A 12874-nucleotide genomic window follows, 5' to 3' on the forward strand; every position below is an offset into this window, starting at 1 on the left:
TCTCTCTCTCGGAGATGTTACGAAAGAACAGGATGAGGAGACTGTATATATAAAAAAGAAAAAAACGAAAGAGAATATGCCTGCTACCTTTTAATGGTCCCGGCTTCTCTTTGTGACATTCATATCCTCCAGTACTCGGAGACTCGTCAGAGGCGAGGGGGTTGACTTACGCACGTTTTTATAGCAAAACATGTCCATAAAGGAGGATTTCCCATAACTTTTACCGGCGAGTCCGAAGTTCGGAGCGGACCAGAATCGGCACATCCAACTTTCTGCGCGGGTCTCCCCACCTCCTGATTTATTGCCGACAAGTGATATATGTTTGTATGATTTACGGGCCGAAATACCCTCCTCCTCCCCCTTGCCCTTTCGTCTTTTATGGAGAGCGGGCCGAAAGGGGGAAGGGGAGCGAGGGCAGTTGCATGCGAACTAATAATACCTTTCGCCAAGGATTGAAATCTGGTTCCGGCCAAGTTTTCGCAACGGATGTTTGTTACAAGTTTTTTCTCCAAGGAGAATAAAAATCTTCTCACATATTGAATAAGGACTCTGTGACTTTTTAATGCACTAAGGGGGAGGATTCCGAAATCTCAGCACGATTGTGACTTTTCTAAGTTTTTAGATCAGTCTTTCGGTGATGGCGGTGCGTACTACGTAGTTCTACAGGTGTACTCACCTGCTGACCTGTGGAGTGGTAAGTACAGCGCGCTACGACGCTAGGGGTGCCGGGTTCGAATCCCGAGCTGGGCATTGGTGTTCCTTGCGAGTGTTTTATCAATTTCATCATTTCATCACTTATCCTCATCGTCGCGATTAGCCAAAGGCGGCAAAAAATCGAAGTAAAATAAACCAAACTAATCAAGATACCTCGTTGGTCACGCGCGTTGAGAACTGGATTCAAGATCTAGTTATCGAAGGTTCGAATCCTGGAATCAGCATGGGTTGTTTTGTTTTCATTTACTTCATCATTCTGCCACTAATCGCGAAGATGAGGATGATATGTGATAAGATGAAGCTGATGAAAGAATAATCACAAGCACATGGACAGAACACAAGCCTCACAGCAACCGTGAGAGCAGACGCCAGAGTCTCGTTAGTCTGCAACAACACAGTTCAGTGTACGGCAGGTGGAAGTGAGATTGACATTTGAGTGTCTTCGCTGAGGGTCACCTCCTACACACCGGGTTTTTTTGAACCACCCTTCTTTAATTAAATCCAATATCCATTTGTGCTCGTCGAGGCAATTAGTCAAATGTGGCAGAATAGTGTCCCTAAGAAAGAAAAATACGTATAAGTCAATGTAGAATTCTGTAGACAGAGCATGTAATCCAGGTGTCTCGAATTCTTGTGCATTGTCTGTGTCCTCCTTAACACCTTGTAGGTAACTGTACGGAATAATTTAATTGCAGATATACTTCCTGTTGAAGTTCAGTGAATGTACAAGAAGCACTCTTATATTTCAGACTCACTGGTCTAGTTGGTATGGCGTCTGACTGCCACGCGAGAGACCTGTGTTCGATTGCAGGAATCAGTGATATTTTCCGTCAATGTCGATGCATACAGCAGCTCTGGGGTTCACCAAGCCTCACAAATTGTAAATGTGGGTTAAAGGCTGCAAAAGCGTGGTGTCGATCACATCATCTTCATAAAACAGCCAACAGCCTAACCTCCACACACCTGCTTTCCCTCAACTATTATTATTTGGATTCATAATAAAACAATGACCAAACTTCTCAGCGTAATAAACATATCGCTGTAATGAGAAACATACGGCTTACCTTTGCTCCTCTGAAGATGCTGCTTGCTGCACGCGACCTGCTCGGGTGACAGGACGGGATTTCTCTTCAACCTACGAAAGAAACAACATGGTTACTGTAACAGGAGATAATCAGACACTTACTTATTTTTTAATCTACTCTATTCTACAGCCAACGTTATTAATAACAACTAAAAACCTCATTGTTGTCTATTGGACATTTCATTATGCTAAAACGTCTTGAGAAAGGGACATAACACATGCCAAAAGTTCATTTAATTTTATTTGTATTTTATCTATTTCATTAACAGATCCGTTTGGCACATTGATGGCTGTGAAATCACTTGGAATGAGAAACATGTAATTTCGCAGTGTTGTTGAATAAGATTAATAGACTTTGCCGCTAGGCGCACATCAGATATAATAGATTGACAGATATTTTTTTTTCTCATTAACACTCAGAGATATATTACTGTAAAATACTTCCTTCGTCATAGAAATGTAAACGAATTCTAAATATTGACTTGAACGAACGATCAAATAACAAGGAATAGTAATGCTGCTATCAATCATAATTGATTCAGCTCTAATAAATTGTATTGTATTTGCTAGGTAACTGCATTAAAAGCTTGAAATTTGTGCATCTATACGTCTATACATGTACACTGCCATCTATACGTGTCATTGGATAAACTAAACTCCATTATGAAACAGCCTTTGCAAGTCAAGGCCTCTCAAACGGCTTTTCTTTGGGTGACGTGTGTTTAGAGTTTCATCCGGGATCGAACCCGAAACTCTATGCACCAGAGGTAAGAGCGCTAACCATTTCGCTAAGCGAGAACCCATACTTGTCATTAAGCAACCTTCAATTGAAGAGATTTCATTCGACTTTTGTTATTTAGCGTCGCTTTTCTGCCACTTTAGCTAATCGCAACTAAGACGATGAGTGAGTGATAATATATTGAAGTTGATGGACACTCACAAAGAACATCCATGCTCAGACCTGGATTCAAACCCGGGACCTCTGACGTCGTTGAGCGCTGCGATAACCACTCCGCCACGGAGGTTGGCTTCAATTCAAGCGGTCACACGAACATTGTTGTAATCAGCAAACACAATTTTTTCCCCCAGAAACAACCCGTCACTCTGGGTCGAATAGTTTCCTCACAATTGTTATTTAAAATCAGGAAGATTTCATGTTGACACCCTGTATAATTTTCTTCCAAACTAATGTTTCGCGATGTAGAAACTGCTTTCATCTATCAATAAAAGGTACAACTAATATTCAAGTGTTGACATCTCTGTCTCCAATAACGTTTGTTTTGTTGGCGTGGCTGTCTAAACTGTTCATTCTATTTCGAAAATTAATAGACTTCTCTTAACTTCTTACATGTTTGGCGACTCTTGGAAAGAGAAATCACAACACCAAAGCACAAAATATAAATATTAACATCTATTGGAACTCTTAGACGAAATGCAGGACATACCACTTTCGTCACCCAATCGTCACCCGTCAACTTTCCAACCAATCGAACATCCCGATGCGACAGCAGCTAGAGCTACAGTAATAAAAATAATAATAAGTATTATCATAATGTAGCGGGTGATATGAATTTCTTTTTATGGGACAATTCTCCACCGTAAGAATTCCCGTGGAACTGGTATGAGATGTTTGCGCGCTAACGGCTATGTCTTCTTGGAAAACGGTGGGTTTATGAAATGACCATAAACTTTATGGAGGGCGGTGGGGGCACACACACACACAGGTTATGATAGATTCCGGCTCGTGACAATGTGCTGGCTTAGGGCGACGGGGCCAACACTGTTAAAACGAGGCTTTACGATGCCTAAAAGTCAGTCACTTGTTAGAGGTTGACAGGCCACAAAAGTAAGGGTCGGCGCCTTCTTTTAGAAGACCCGATGACGCCATACAGGGCACGTTGTTGACAACAAGCAGGAAAGCGGGCAATCAATGATGGGATATTAACTGGATTCGATTATTATTACCGCTAGAAGATTTGTACGAGGCAATTCGGAGAGCAGGCAAACAGCCATTATGGCTTGTTAGAACTAGTTCAAGAGTGATTGGGGACGAATAACGTATGAAATCCCTACGCGAAATATTGGCCAGTGATCCCATCGTGTGTGTGTGTTTGCACGGTCTGGGGAAGGCAGTTTCTCCGTTAAGAACACGAGTCGCTTGTCTCCAAGACAACATGTTGTACCGTAGCTTGAAGGAACTTGGCATGTAACCTCGGTTGCATTCTGCATGTCCCATGGAAACGGACTAATTACGTGCATTCCCATGCAGCGTGACATTTCGGTACAGTGTGGATTGCTGTGCTTGTATCCCGAGGTTCATTTCGAAGTAACATGTCAAGAAAGAGAGAAAAAGAAAAATGAAACGAGAGGAGAGAAAGGGCGAGATTTCTGCCTCGTTCTCTCTCTCTCTCTCTCTCTCTCTCTCTCTCTCTCGCTGGCGATCTCCCTGGCGGAGTGGTTAGCACAGCGCGATACGATGCCAGGGTCCCCGGGTTCTAATTCCGCCCTTGGCATGGGTGTTCATTGTGAGTATTCATTAATTTAATGATATCATCACTCATCCTCATCTTCGCAATTATCCAAAAGTGAAAGTAAAGCGGAGCAAAATAAAGATAATAAACCTAGGAAACCTAGTAACCTAGGAAACAGAAAAGCGACGTAAAACAACCGAATAAAATGCATTTTGGAATTGTAACAAAAGTATGTGGCTATCTTCACAGAATGCCTATCCCTTCACATGTTATTTGGCTGCTTTACTGGGAGCGCCTCTCCGGTGGCGTAGTGCTAATGTCGTTGCCTTGTAATCAAGGAGTCTCGGGTTCGATTCCCTGTGGAGTCGCATGGGACGGTGGTTCCAATTCTACTTTAAACTACAGGGCCAGTCCCGATTAGGCTTTCTGTACATAAAGTGGCCTTTGAACAACAACTCTACTGGGAACACCGACCAAGAATATACACAATCACAGTGTTATGCTTGTGCGTTCCTTGTTTGGTACGGGTCTACCCACATCTTACCCTTCAGGAGGACTTTCTTTCGATCTCCCGCGAAACCACAGACAAAGGGAACGACAAGGGTCGAGCACCACTGTAATTCTGCAGTTGACAACACTTAAGCAGAAAGCAGTGTGGCTTTCGCGGCGTGAGGAGTTATTGGTTCCTTGGTGGTGCCAACAGCTTGGCTGCGAGGGCGCTTCTTGTGGACCGGGCGTCACGTGTGAGCCACAATAAATAACGCCCCCTTTCAGCCCCCCTCCTTTCGCCCTGCCTCCTTTCAACCCCGTCCGGCCATACATCACTTACCCATGCCTCGGGCTCTGATAGAATGATTTACATCCTCCTGAGGCTCGGCGCACGGCCCGCTGCCCCAGCATCCACCGCGCACTGGTTGCTTATCTTGAGGACCAAAGACTCCTGAAGGTTTCTCTATTCTCTTACAATGATGCTACAAATTGCATTGGAACGGCATCGATTAACTAACATGGGATTTGTGGAAGGAATGTTTCAAACAGACCAAATCTTCAGACGAACTAGAGCCTTGATAAAGATCTTAAACCGATATCTTTAATACTTTTACCAATTATAGGTATTTATACACTATAGTTTTTATAACTCTGAGGAAAATAAATATAAAAAGAAAGAGGTTAGGGAGGAACAAAGGAACAAAGCAGCCCCAGAAAGAGAGAGAAAGAGATACTCAAAGAAGTGGGTGAGGAGGAAAGGTACACAGAGAGAGACAGCAAAAGGAGAGATAAGGAGACGGATAGAGAAAGAATCCCAGAGAGATAGAGCTAGTTTACGAGGGATGTGGGAGGGGCTGGAGGGAGGGAATAAAGAGAAAGAAAGCAGAGGGAGAGAGAGAGGAGAGAGAGAGAGAGAGAGAGAGAGAGAGAGAGAGAGAGAGAGGGCGATAGAAAAAGAAACACCATAGAAATGAGATCGTTTAGGAGAGATGTGTGTGAGAGAGGAGACAGATTTTATTTTTGTTACATGGAGTCGTTTCTCTGACACTTTTGGTTGATTGCGAAGATAAGGATGAGTGATGATATTAAATTTATGAAGGCGCACTCACAAAGAACATCAATGTCCAGGCTGAGATTCGAACCAGCTGACTACTCGGCTACGGAGGCCGCGGCGAAATTTTTTTCTCGTGTGTTAGAGAGGGGCTATCTGTCTGGTGGCATTTCACCCTCTCGCCTCATCGGCATCATCATGTAGCCACAGATAATTTCATACAAACACACGCACACAGACACATAAACAAATCAATAACGAAAGAATTGATTCAAAAGTTATCAAATCAGTTATAAAAGTCACACCTTTCTTGTAAATGCAAGGAAGAGTTTACGAAATAAAGAAATGTTTTCACAATATTCGCTACGCTACTATTTTACAAAGAAGCTCAGCAACTGCTCTCATTAAAACTGACATTTTGTAACCCCAAAGAAATGTCTAAATCGCTCATAACAATTACTAAGTGTATGTGAACTGAAGTTATGTGAAGGCTAGCCCTCGATCGAAAGTTAGGTTAAGTTAGTTATTTTGAAACCCCCTCACTATTATAGGAAATAAGCATAGATGGCACTGTTTGTGTTTGTGTGCGTGGCAGATTCCTGAAGTTGTATTGAAAGAAATATATACAATAACTTCTGCAGTTAACAACTATAATTTATGTGGTGTGAACTGTATTATCATGGAGCTGAGATCATTACGATCTTCTTGCAAAGTGTAAAGAATGCACAAGTTCTTACTATAAACTATAATGCTGTATTATAACATATTACATACTCAAAAAACATTACACTGTCCTGCATTCCTGCATAATTGAAACTGCTTCCACGAGTTTGGTAGCTGAGTATTACAATAACAAACGAGAAATCCTTGAGTGAAATTATATTGAATACTGCAATGCTTCTGTTGAAACTAATTGCACTTCTCTGCACTGAATCAATTCACAATGATACAGATGCAGCACGACCACGCTAGGCCTATGCTATTTATGTCAACGACGCAACGGCTATCGGCTGTTGCCGAAGTGGATTCTCCACGGACACTAAACTGCAGCAAACTGCTGCCAAAAGAGCTGGTGACAACAAGACAACGCGCCAAAGAAATTGACCAATAGGAGTGCAGATTCTATAATTGATTGATTGATTTGCTTTTATTTTACTTCGCTTTTTGTGCCACTTTGGCTAATTTGCGAAGATGGGGATGAGCGATGATATGATGCGATTGATGAATGGATACTCACAAACATCCATACACAGGCACTATTCGAACCCGAGACCCCTGGCACAGCTTCTTACAGATTAGAGATACGCTGAATAGAATAGAAACAAAACGAAAAGAATTGAAACTGAACAGAAATAAACAAAACTTGCAATAATGAACACCACACAAAGGATCTTGCTGTAAATGAATTATTATAGGGAAAGAAAATTATATCGCACATAGTTCATTGCAGATAAATCTCTAACAACATATACACGTAATAACTGTGTAAAATGTATCAAATTAACCAAAAGTTATTAACGTGACTAATAAATAACTCTTAACAAAGATAAAACTTCATGTGGAAAAATGTGAAGGTAGAGCCTCACACATTCACATCTTGGCCATTTGTGAGCGTGTTGTTATCAATACCACGCTCTGGCCGCCTTTAATTCCAAGTTCGTCCCCCAGGTACCCATTTAGTAGAGGCTAGGTGAACCTCAGAGCCACTCCATAGGTACACCCAGAAAACAACGACGATGGGATGCATTGACAACGGATCACCCAGCTAAAGGCTGCTTGGTAGGACTTCGCCCTCAAGGACTGTTGCGTCAAGAAGTTTTCTTTTATTTGTACTCCATTCGTACGAACTCGATATTCAAACATCTTTTCGTTTAACGGCTGTTGAGGCACATTTCAAAATCTTCCATCACCTTCCCCTCAGGAAGACAGTGCAAAGACAATCCGGAATCGTGAGAGGAAAACGCAGGGAAACGAAGAGGAAATGGCAACATTGTGATGGATGCGAACGTCAGAGAAAAGAGACTGTCTTTTAAAAAGTTGATACTTTTGTTTCAAGCACGAGAAACATTTAATCAAAAAAGTTAGGCGCCTCATCCATTAAGACTGATTTTCATCCTCGTTTTGTGAGTACTTCTCCATCTTTTCTCACATTTGACAAGTCACGTGACATTTTGTTTTATGAATGGTTTCGTGAATGATTTGCACCTTACTTGTATCGTTCGTGTGGCTGTTGTAAGCTAAACTGTGGAATAGCATATTTGGTACCCGATGGTAAAGGTCATTATACACTTTCGAGGCTTTGAAGACTGCAGTGGGAAGTGTAAGGTTCGATCCTACTCTCAGGCACACTTCATCGTCCAGAGCTAAGAAAGAAAGGTTAATGTTTAAATCCTGGATAAAACATGGGAGTATGAGAGAAAGAGTGAGAGGGAGAAAGAGTAAAATGAGCAGTGTAAGAACGTTTGGAGAGTAAAGGAGAGAACAAATATAGAGTATGGGGAAGGAGGAGAAAGAATCAAAGGAAAAAGAGAGAAAGAATATAGGGGAAAGAGAGAAAGAGTGAGAGAGAAAAAGAAGGAAAGAGATAAATAAAAAGAGTAACAGAGAGAGAGAAAGAGAATAAGAAGAAAGAGTAACGGGAAGAGAGAGAGGAGAAAGTGTAAAGCGAAAGGTTAGAGATAACAAGAGATAATGTGTAAAGGTAGGAGAGAAAGAATAAGCATTAAGAGAGAGAGAGAGAGAGAGAGAGAGTGAGAAAGAGAGAGACAGAGTAAAGGGAAGAGAAATATAAAAGGTAAGACAGAGATAAAATAAAGTGCGAGAGAGAGGGGAGTTTGTTTATGGTTAAGACCACTCATGGGACAATCAGGACTGGATCTACAGTTAAAAGTGGGATGCAAACCAGTATATACAGCGGGTAAGCAGCCGAGCAAAAGAGGGAGAAAGAATAATGGGTAAGAGAGAAAGATGAAGAAAGAATAAAATAAAGAGAGAGAGAGAGAGAGACAGAGAATATGAGTAAGTTAGAAAGAAAAATGAGGGGACGATATCTTTATGTTTCTGCTTCCAGCCAATTCATTGTTATAGTAATCTTAACCTATCATCGGAAAATGTCGATATAAATATGCCACTTAAAACACTGAGTAAGAATACAATGTCCTTTTTATGAGTTCAGCACCATACAGCATATTACCCGTAAGAATTACATCCCATAAAAAATTTATTTGAACAGTTCAAATTGCGTAATTTACATTTATTATAAAATACGATAAAAAGTATTAGTCTTTCAAAATTTCAGAACCTCGACACTTAAAACTCCAACACATAAATAATAAAACATACACTTCATTATACAATTTAAATACAAGAACCATGTCATTCATTCAATGTTCTAGTCAGAAAGAATTCATTCGACTGTATGAAAAGTTGCCATAACGTCAATACACCCCGTAAAAGTCCAGAACATGAGACATCGACTTTCTACGTCAACAGTTAGCAAATATTCCCTCCAACGATTTGGAAACGTGTGCGTGGCCATTTAGTGTATTAATTTTCGTAAAAAAAAGAAGTGAAGTGAGAGCAGCGGACGCTGATTTACTGGTAGCAAAAACGATGGTCTACTCGCTTTTCAACCCCCCTCGCCCCACCCCTCCTCACACATACGCCGTAATCAAATCTCAGTCCGTACGCTGAATGGCGATTCGATCTTGTCTTGATTTTCTCCATTCGCAGAGCATCTACTCTCCCTCTCAGAAGACGAGTGCGTTGAATGAAGCGAAATTATTGCCTCTCCCAGATTTCCATGTGAGAAGCAGCATCCCGGTCCACGATGAAATTAACCTCAGTGGATTTTTCCCCTCACGTCTTCCCCTGAAGTAATACTGGTCAGCCATGGAGAAGCGCGTCTGCAAGCGGAAGCTTGAGTGATTTTGCGCCTTGAATAGTCATAAGGCAAAGGGTTGAATCATATGTTTCCTAGCCTCTGGCCCCTATAAGGGCCTGAGAGTTATCCACCCTCGCCCTTGTAAGGGCCTCGTCTTTTTTCCAGAATTCTAATGTACCTCCTGCATATTGTGTGTGATGTTCTTTTTTTTCTTTATTGTCTTGATTCAGCTGACAGGAAAGGTGCACCTCCGGGCCCTGATTACGACCGGTTGAGCACGGAAGGAGTTTCGTGATAATCTCGCTAGCAAAAGGGGAGCCATCGTAGCGCAATGTAATTGCATTTGCACGTGAAGAAACGCGAGGAGTGCGTCGAGATGAAGATATTGTTTTGCGTTTCGTGTACGCACTCTTTTGCATCTCTACCTGCAAGCTGGAGAACAAAAGTGACTGAAGCGATTGTCTTGAACGGCTTGAGATTTTTCACAGTTCGATTGCCGTGTAGGTAGCAGCACTGTCGAAACATTGAACAGACAGAAAACAGTTGAGTACCTCGGCTCTCTGAATTTTCGCAGCTGAACATACCTAAACCTGTTATGAAATACTGTTCTTGCTCTTTCATATAACAAGCCAGCAACATCTCACAAGAAAGGGTCCGTGTGGTTGTTGAATATTTCAACAATGCCAGTTTAGTTGGTGACGCGTGGTCCAATTTGATATGTTATGGACAATAACTAGAAATTTGGGTGAAAAATGCAGGGCGACTTGGAACCTCAGTTGGTAGGAAAATGGCACGGTATGCCAAAGACCTGGGTTCGAGTCTTGGTCGAGCTTGTATTTTTCACTAAAATTTATATCTTATATCACATCTCCTGCGTGTGCCAAATCGAAAGGTAATGAATAATAAGTAGCAGATAGAAAGGGGAGGGATGTGCTCTTAAGGAGACCATTGATATCGAGAGCAGAGAAGGTGAGATAAGGAACCATTTATGTTAGTTGTATAAACGCGAGTGGAACCTGCTACGTGCATTACAAAACAATGAAACAACCTGTGATCCTCAATTCCTTAGCTGTTTCGTAGGAAGAAACTGAACGAGGGAATAACTTATAGTTTTCGAACAGGTTAACAAGCAGCTGTGTGAAGAACAGCTCGTTTTTGAAGAGCTTAACACACTTGTGATAGATGAAGAAGGTACTGATGTTGAGGAAATGTGATGTCCAAGCGATACAAGTAGAATCCTTTAGTAGGATGACTTATCGAGGAAAATGTACCAAGAAATGAACTTCGTAGAAACCTCCGTGACGTTCCCACGAGATGACAAGTTTTGTCCAGTTTGTGGCCCTACTAGATAATCATTAAAGCAGTAGTTCTACTCCAACGTGTAACGTGTGAATAGCACTGATCAAGTTAACATCCAGAGGCTGCTGATGACCACCCAGTCTCCCCAGGCTGTCCACCAAGCTTCTATCAAGAAGATGGATTTTGCCCCTTGACTTCATCTTACTAAGTAAGTATATTACTAAGTATTCATTAATTATTATTATTATTATTATTATCATCATTATCAAAGCAGATCATACTCGTATCACTAACACTTTAGCTTGGGAACCTCCATATATGTAATAAATCTTGTTATGTTATTCTTATCTATGTGTCTAATAATGCTCTTCCCTAGAGAGGTACATGTTCCAGCAGCCTAAGCTGCTGTTAATTCTCTACCTTAAGAATAATGTTATATCTTACAATTTTCAAAAAATAGTCTGAAATAAGCTTTTCCCGTAACAATTGGCGCCACAACTGGAAAGAACAATATTAGCTGAAGAACATTTGGCCGATGCATACAAGATCTGGAGCCATTTGCCTGCCTGTATAAAGCATTCAACCATATGTAGGCAGATTACACTTACTACCCATAGCAGCTATAAATGTTGTAGATGTATTTTGATATCGTCTATCCAAGACGACACGACTACACTTGGGCCCTCTTTTTAGTCAGCTATGTACCAGGTCATGAATCAATTGATTCGCTGCAATTCCCCTCCAACTGTTCTTATTATGAATGTGAGGTTTACTTCTTGCTTATCCCTTTCTCAACTACTCTTCCACATATTCGTTTCGTTTTAAATTCCCTTTTCCTCATCTAACCTGAACTCACCTTTCAATGATCATATGTAAAATTACTGTTTCTTCTATTCTGCATAGCTCCTCCCTCTACTTATTTATGTTGGCCGTCTGATCATGGTGCTGATCACATCACATCCAATATAACAGCTCGAGAATATGTGCGACCCAGCCTGCACCCCCTCGACTATATGTATTAAGCAGCATTGTAGAATGCATCTTTACATAAGTATGTTTTACTTAGCTGAGCAGATAGATACATATACGAGTACATGAAGAAATCGATGCCGACGTCCGTGGCGTAGTTGTTAGCACAGCTCGGAATGACGCCAGAGGTTCCGGGTTCAAATCCCGGCTTGGGCATGGGTGTTTTAGTGTAACTTCATCAATTTCATCACATCATCATCATCTTTGAGTTAGCCAAAAGTGGCAGTAAAACGAATTAAAAGAAAAAAATAATCAATCAATCAATCAATAACAAAATGAACTAGTAATACACAGTATAAGTCAAATGTCCAGAGCATTATATAGGTTCAAAAAAATCTATCGACAACATCTCTTTAAATATGTTAAGGTTTCTTCGTCTAGTAATGCCATATATCAATTTTGCAAATGTGTCACATTTAAAAGTATCACCTCGTAATAGGTAGAAGGATTTTTATGACTGCATTCGTAGCTTTTGAATCTTTACATCAAAGCTACCAGCTTGCTGCAGAAGCTGCTACATAAAACGTATTGCCGTAAAAAAAGTAGTAGAAATTCGATAAAGATAGCTAAAAAAAAGAGGGGAGAAGACAAAAAAGCAGAAACACTTTGACAAACGAGGAAACATGCAAATGCTACACTAGACGCGCTCAAACAGGGTTTAAAAAAAGAGTGAAAAAGACGAATTTAGAGGCATTAATAAAACGGCCCCTGCATTTTGTACACACCCTCCCCCCCTCCTCTTGTTATTCGCCATAACCGCCCGCCATAACGTTTCAGTATCGGCGGGATCTTTTGAACCTTGAGCGATTGTGCTGCCCTCTGCCCCGCGGACCCCATCAAAATCGTTTACAACG

The 12874-nt window shown here is 41.2% G+C and overlaps 1 protein-coding gene across 10 annotated transcripts in view; it reads right to left on the reverse strand.

Moving 5' to 3' along the window:
- Positions 1 to 12874, reverse strand: part of LOC145994416 (uncharacterized) — a 574460-nt gene that overhangs the window by 165121 nt on the left and 396465 nt on the right. For all 10 annotated transcript variants that reach the window (XR_014442353.1, XM_083130571.1, XM_083130585.1 and 7 more), the window contains exon 4: positions 1779 to 1849. Coding sequence is in view for 9 of the 10 variants with exons in the window: in XM_083130571.1 (XP_082986697.1) it covers positions 1779 to 1849 (71 nt within the window). In the remaining variant the exon portion in view is untranslated. The remainder of the gene's footprint in view (positions 1 to 1778; positions 1850 to 12874) is intronic.

The sequence above is a fragment of the Lepisma saccharinum genome, chromosome 1 (assembly GCF_977018435.1).
Source record: "Lepisma saccharinum chromosome 1, izLepSacc3.1, whole genome shotgun sequence".
NCBI lineage: Eukaryota > Metazoa > Arthropoda > Insecta > Zygentoma > Lepismatidae > Lepisma > Lepisma saccharinum.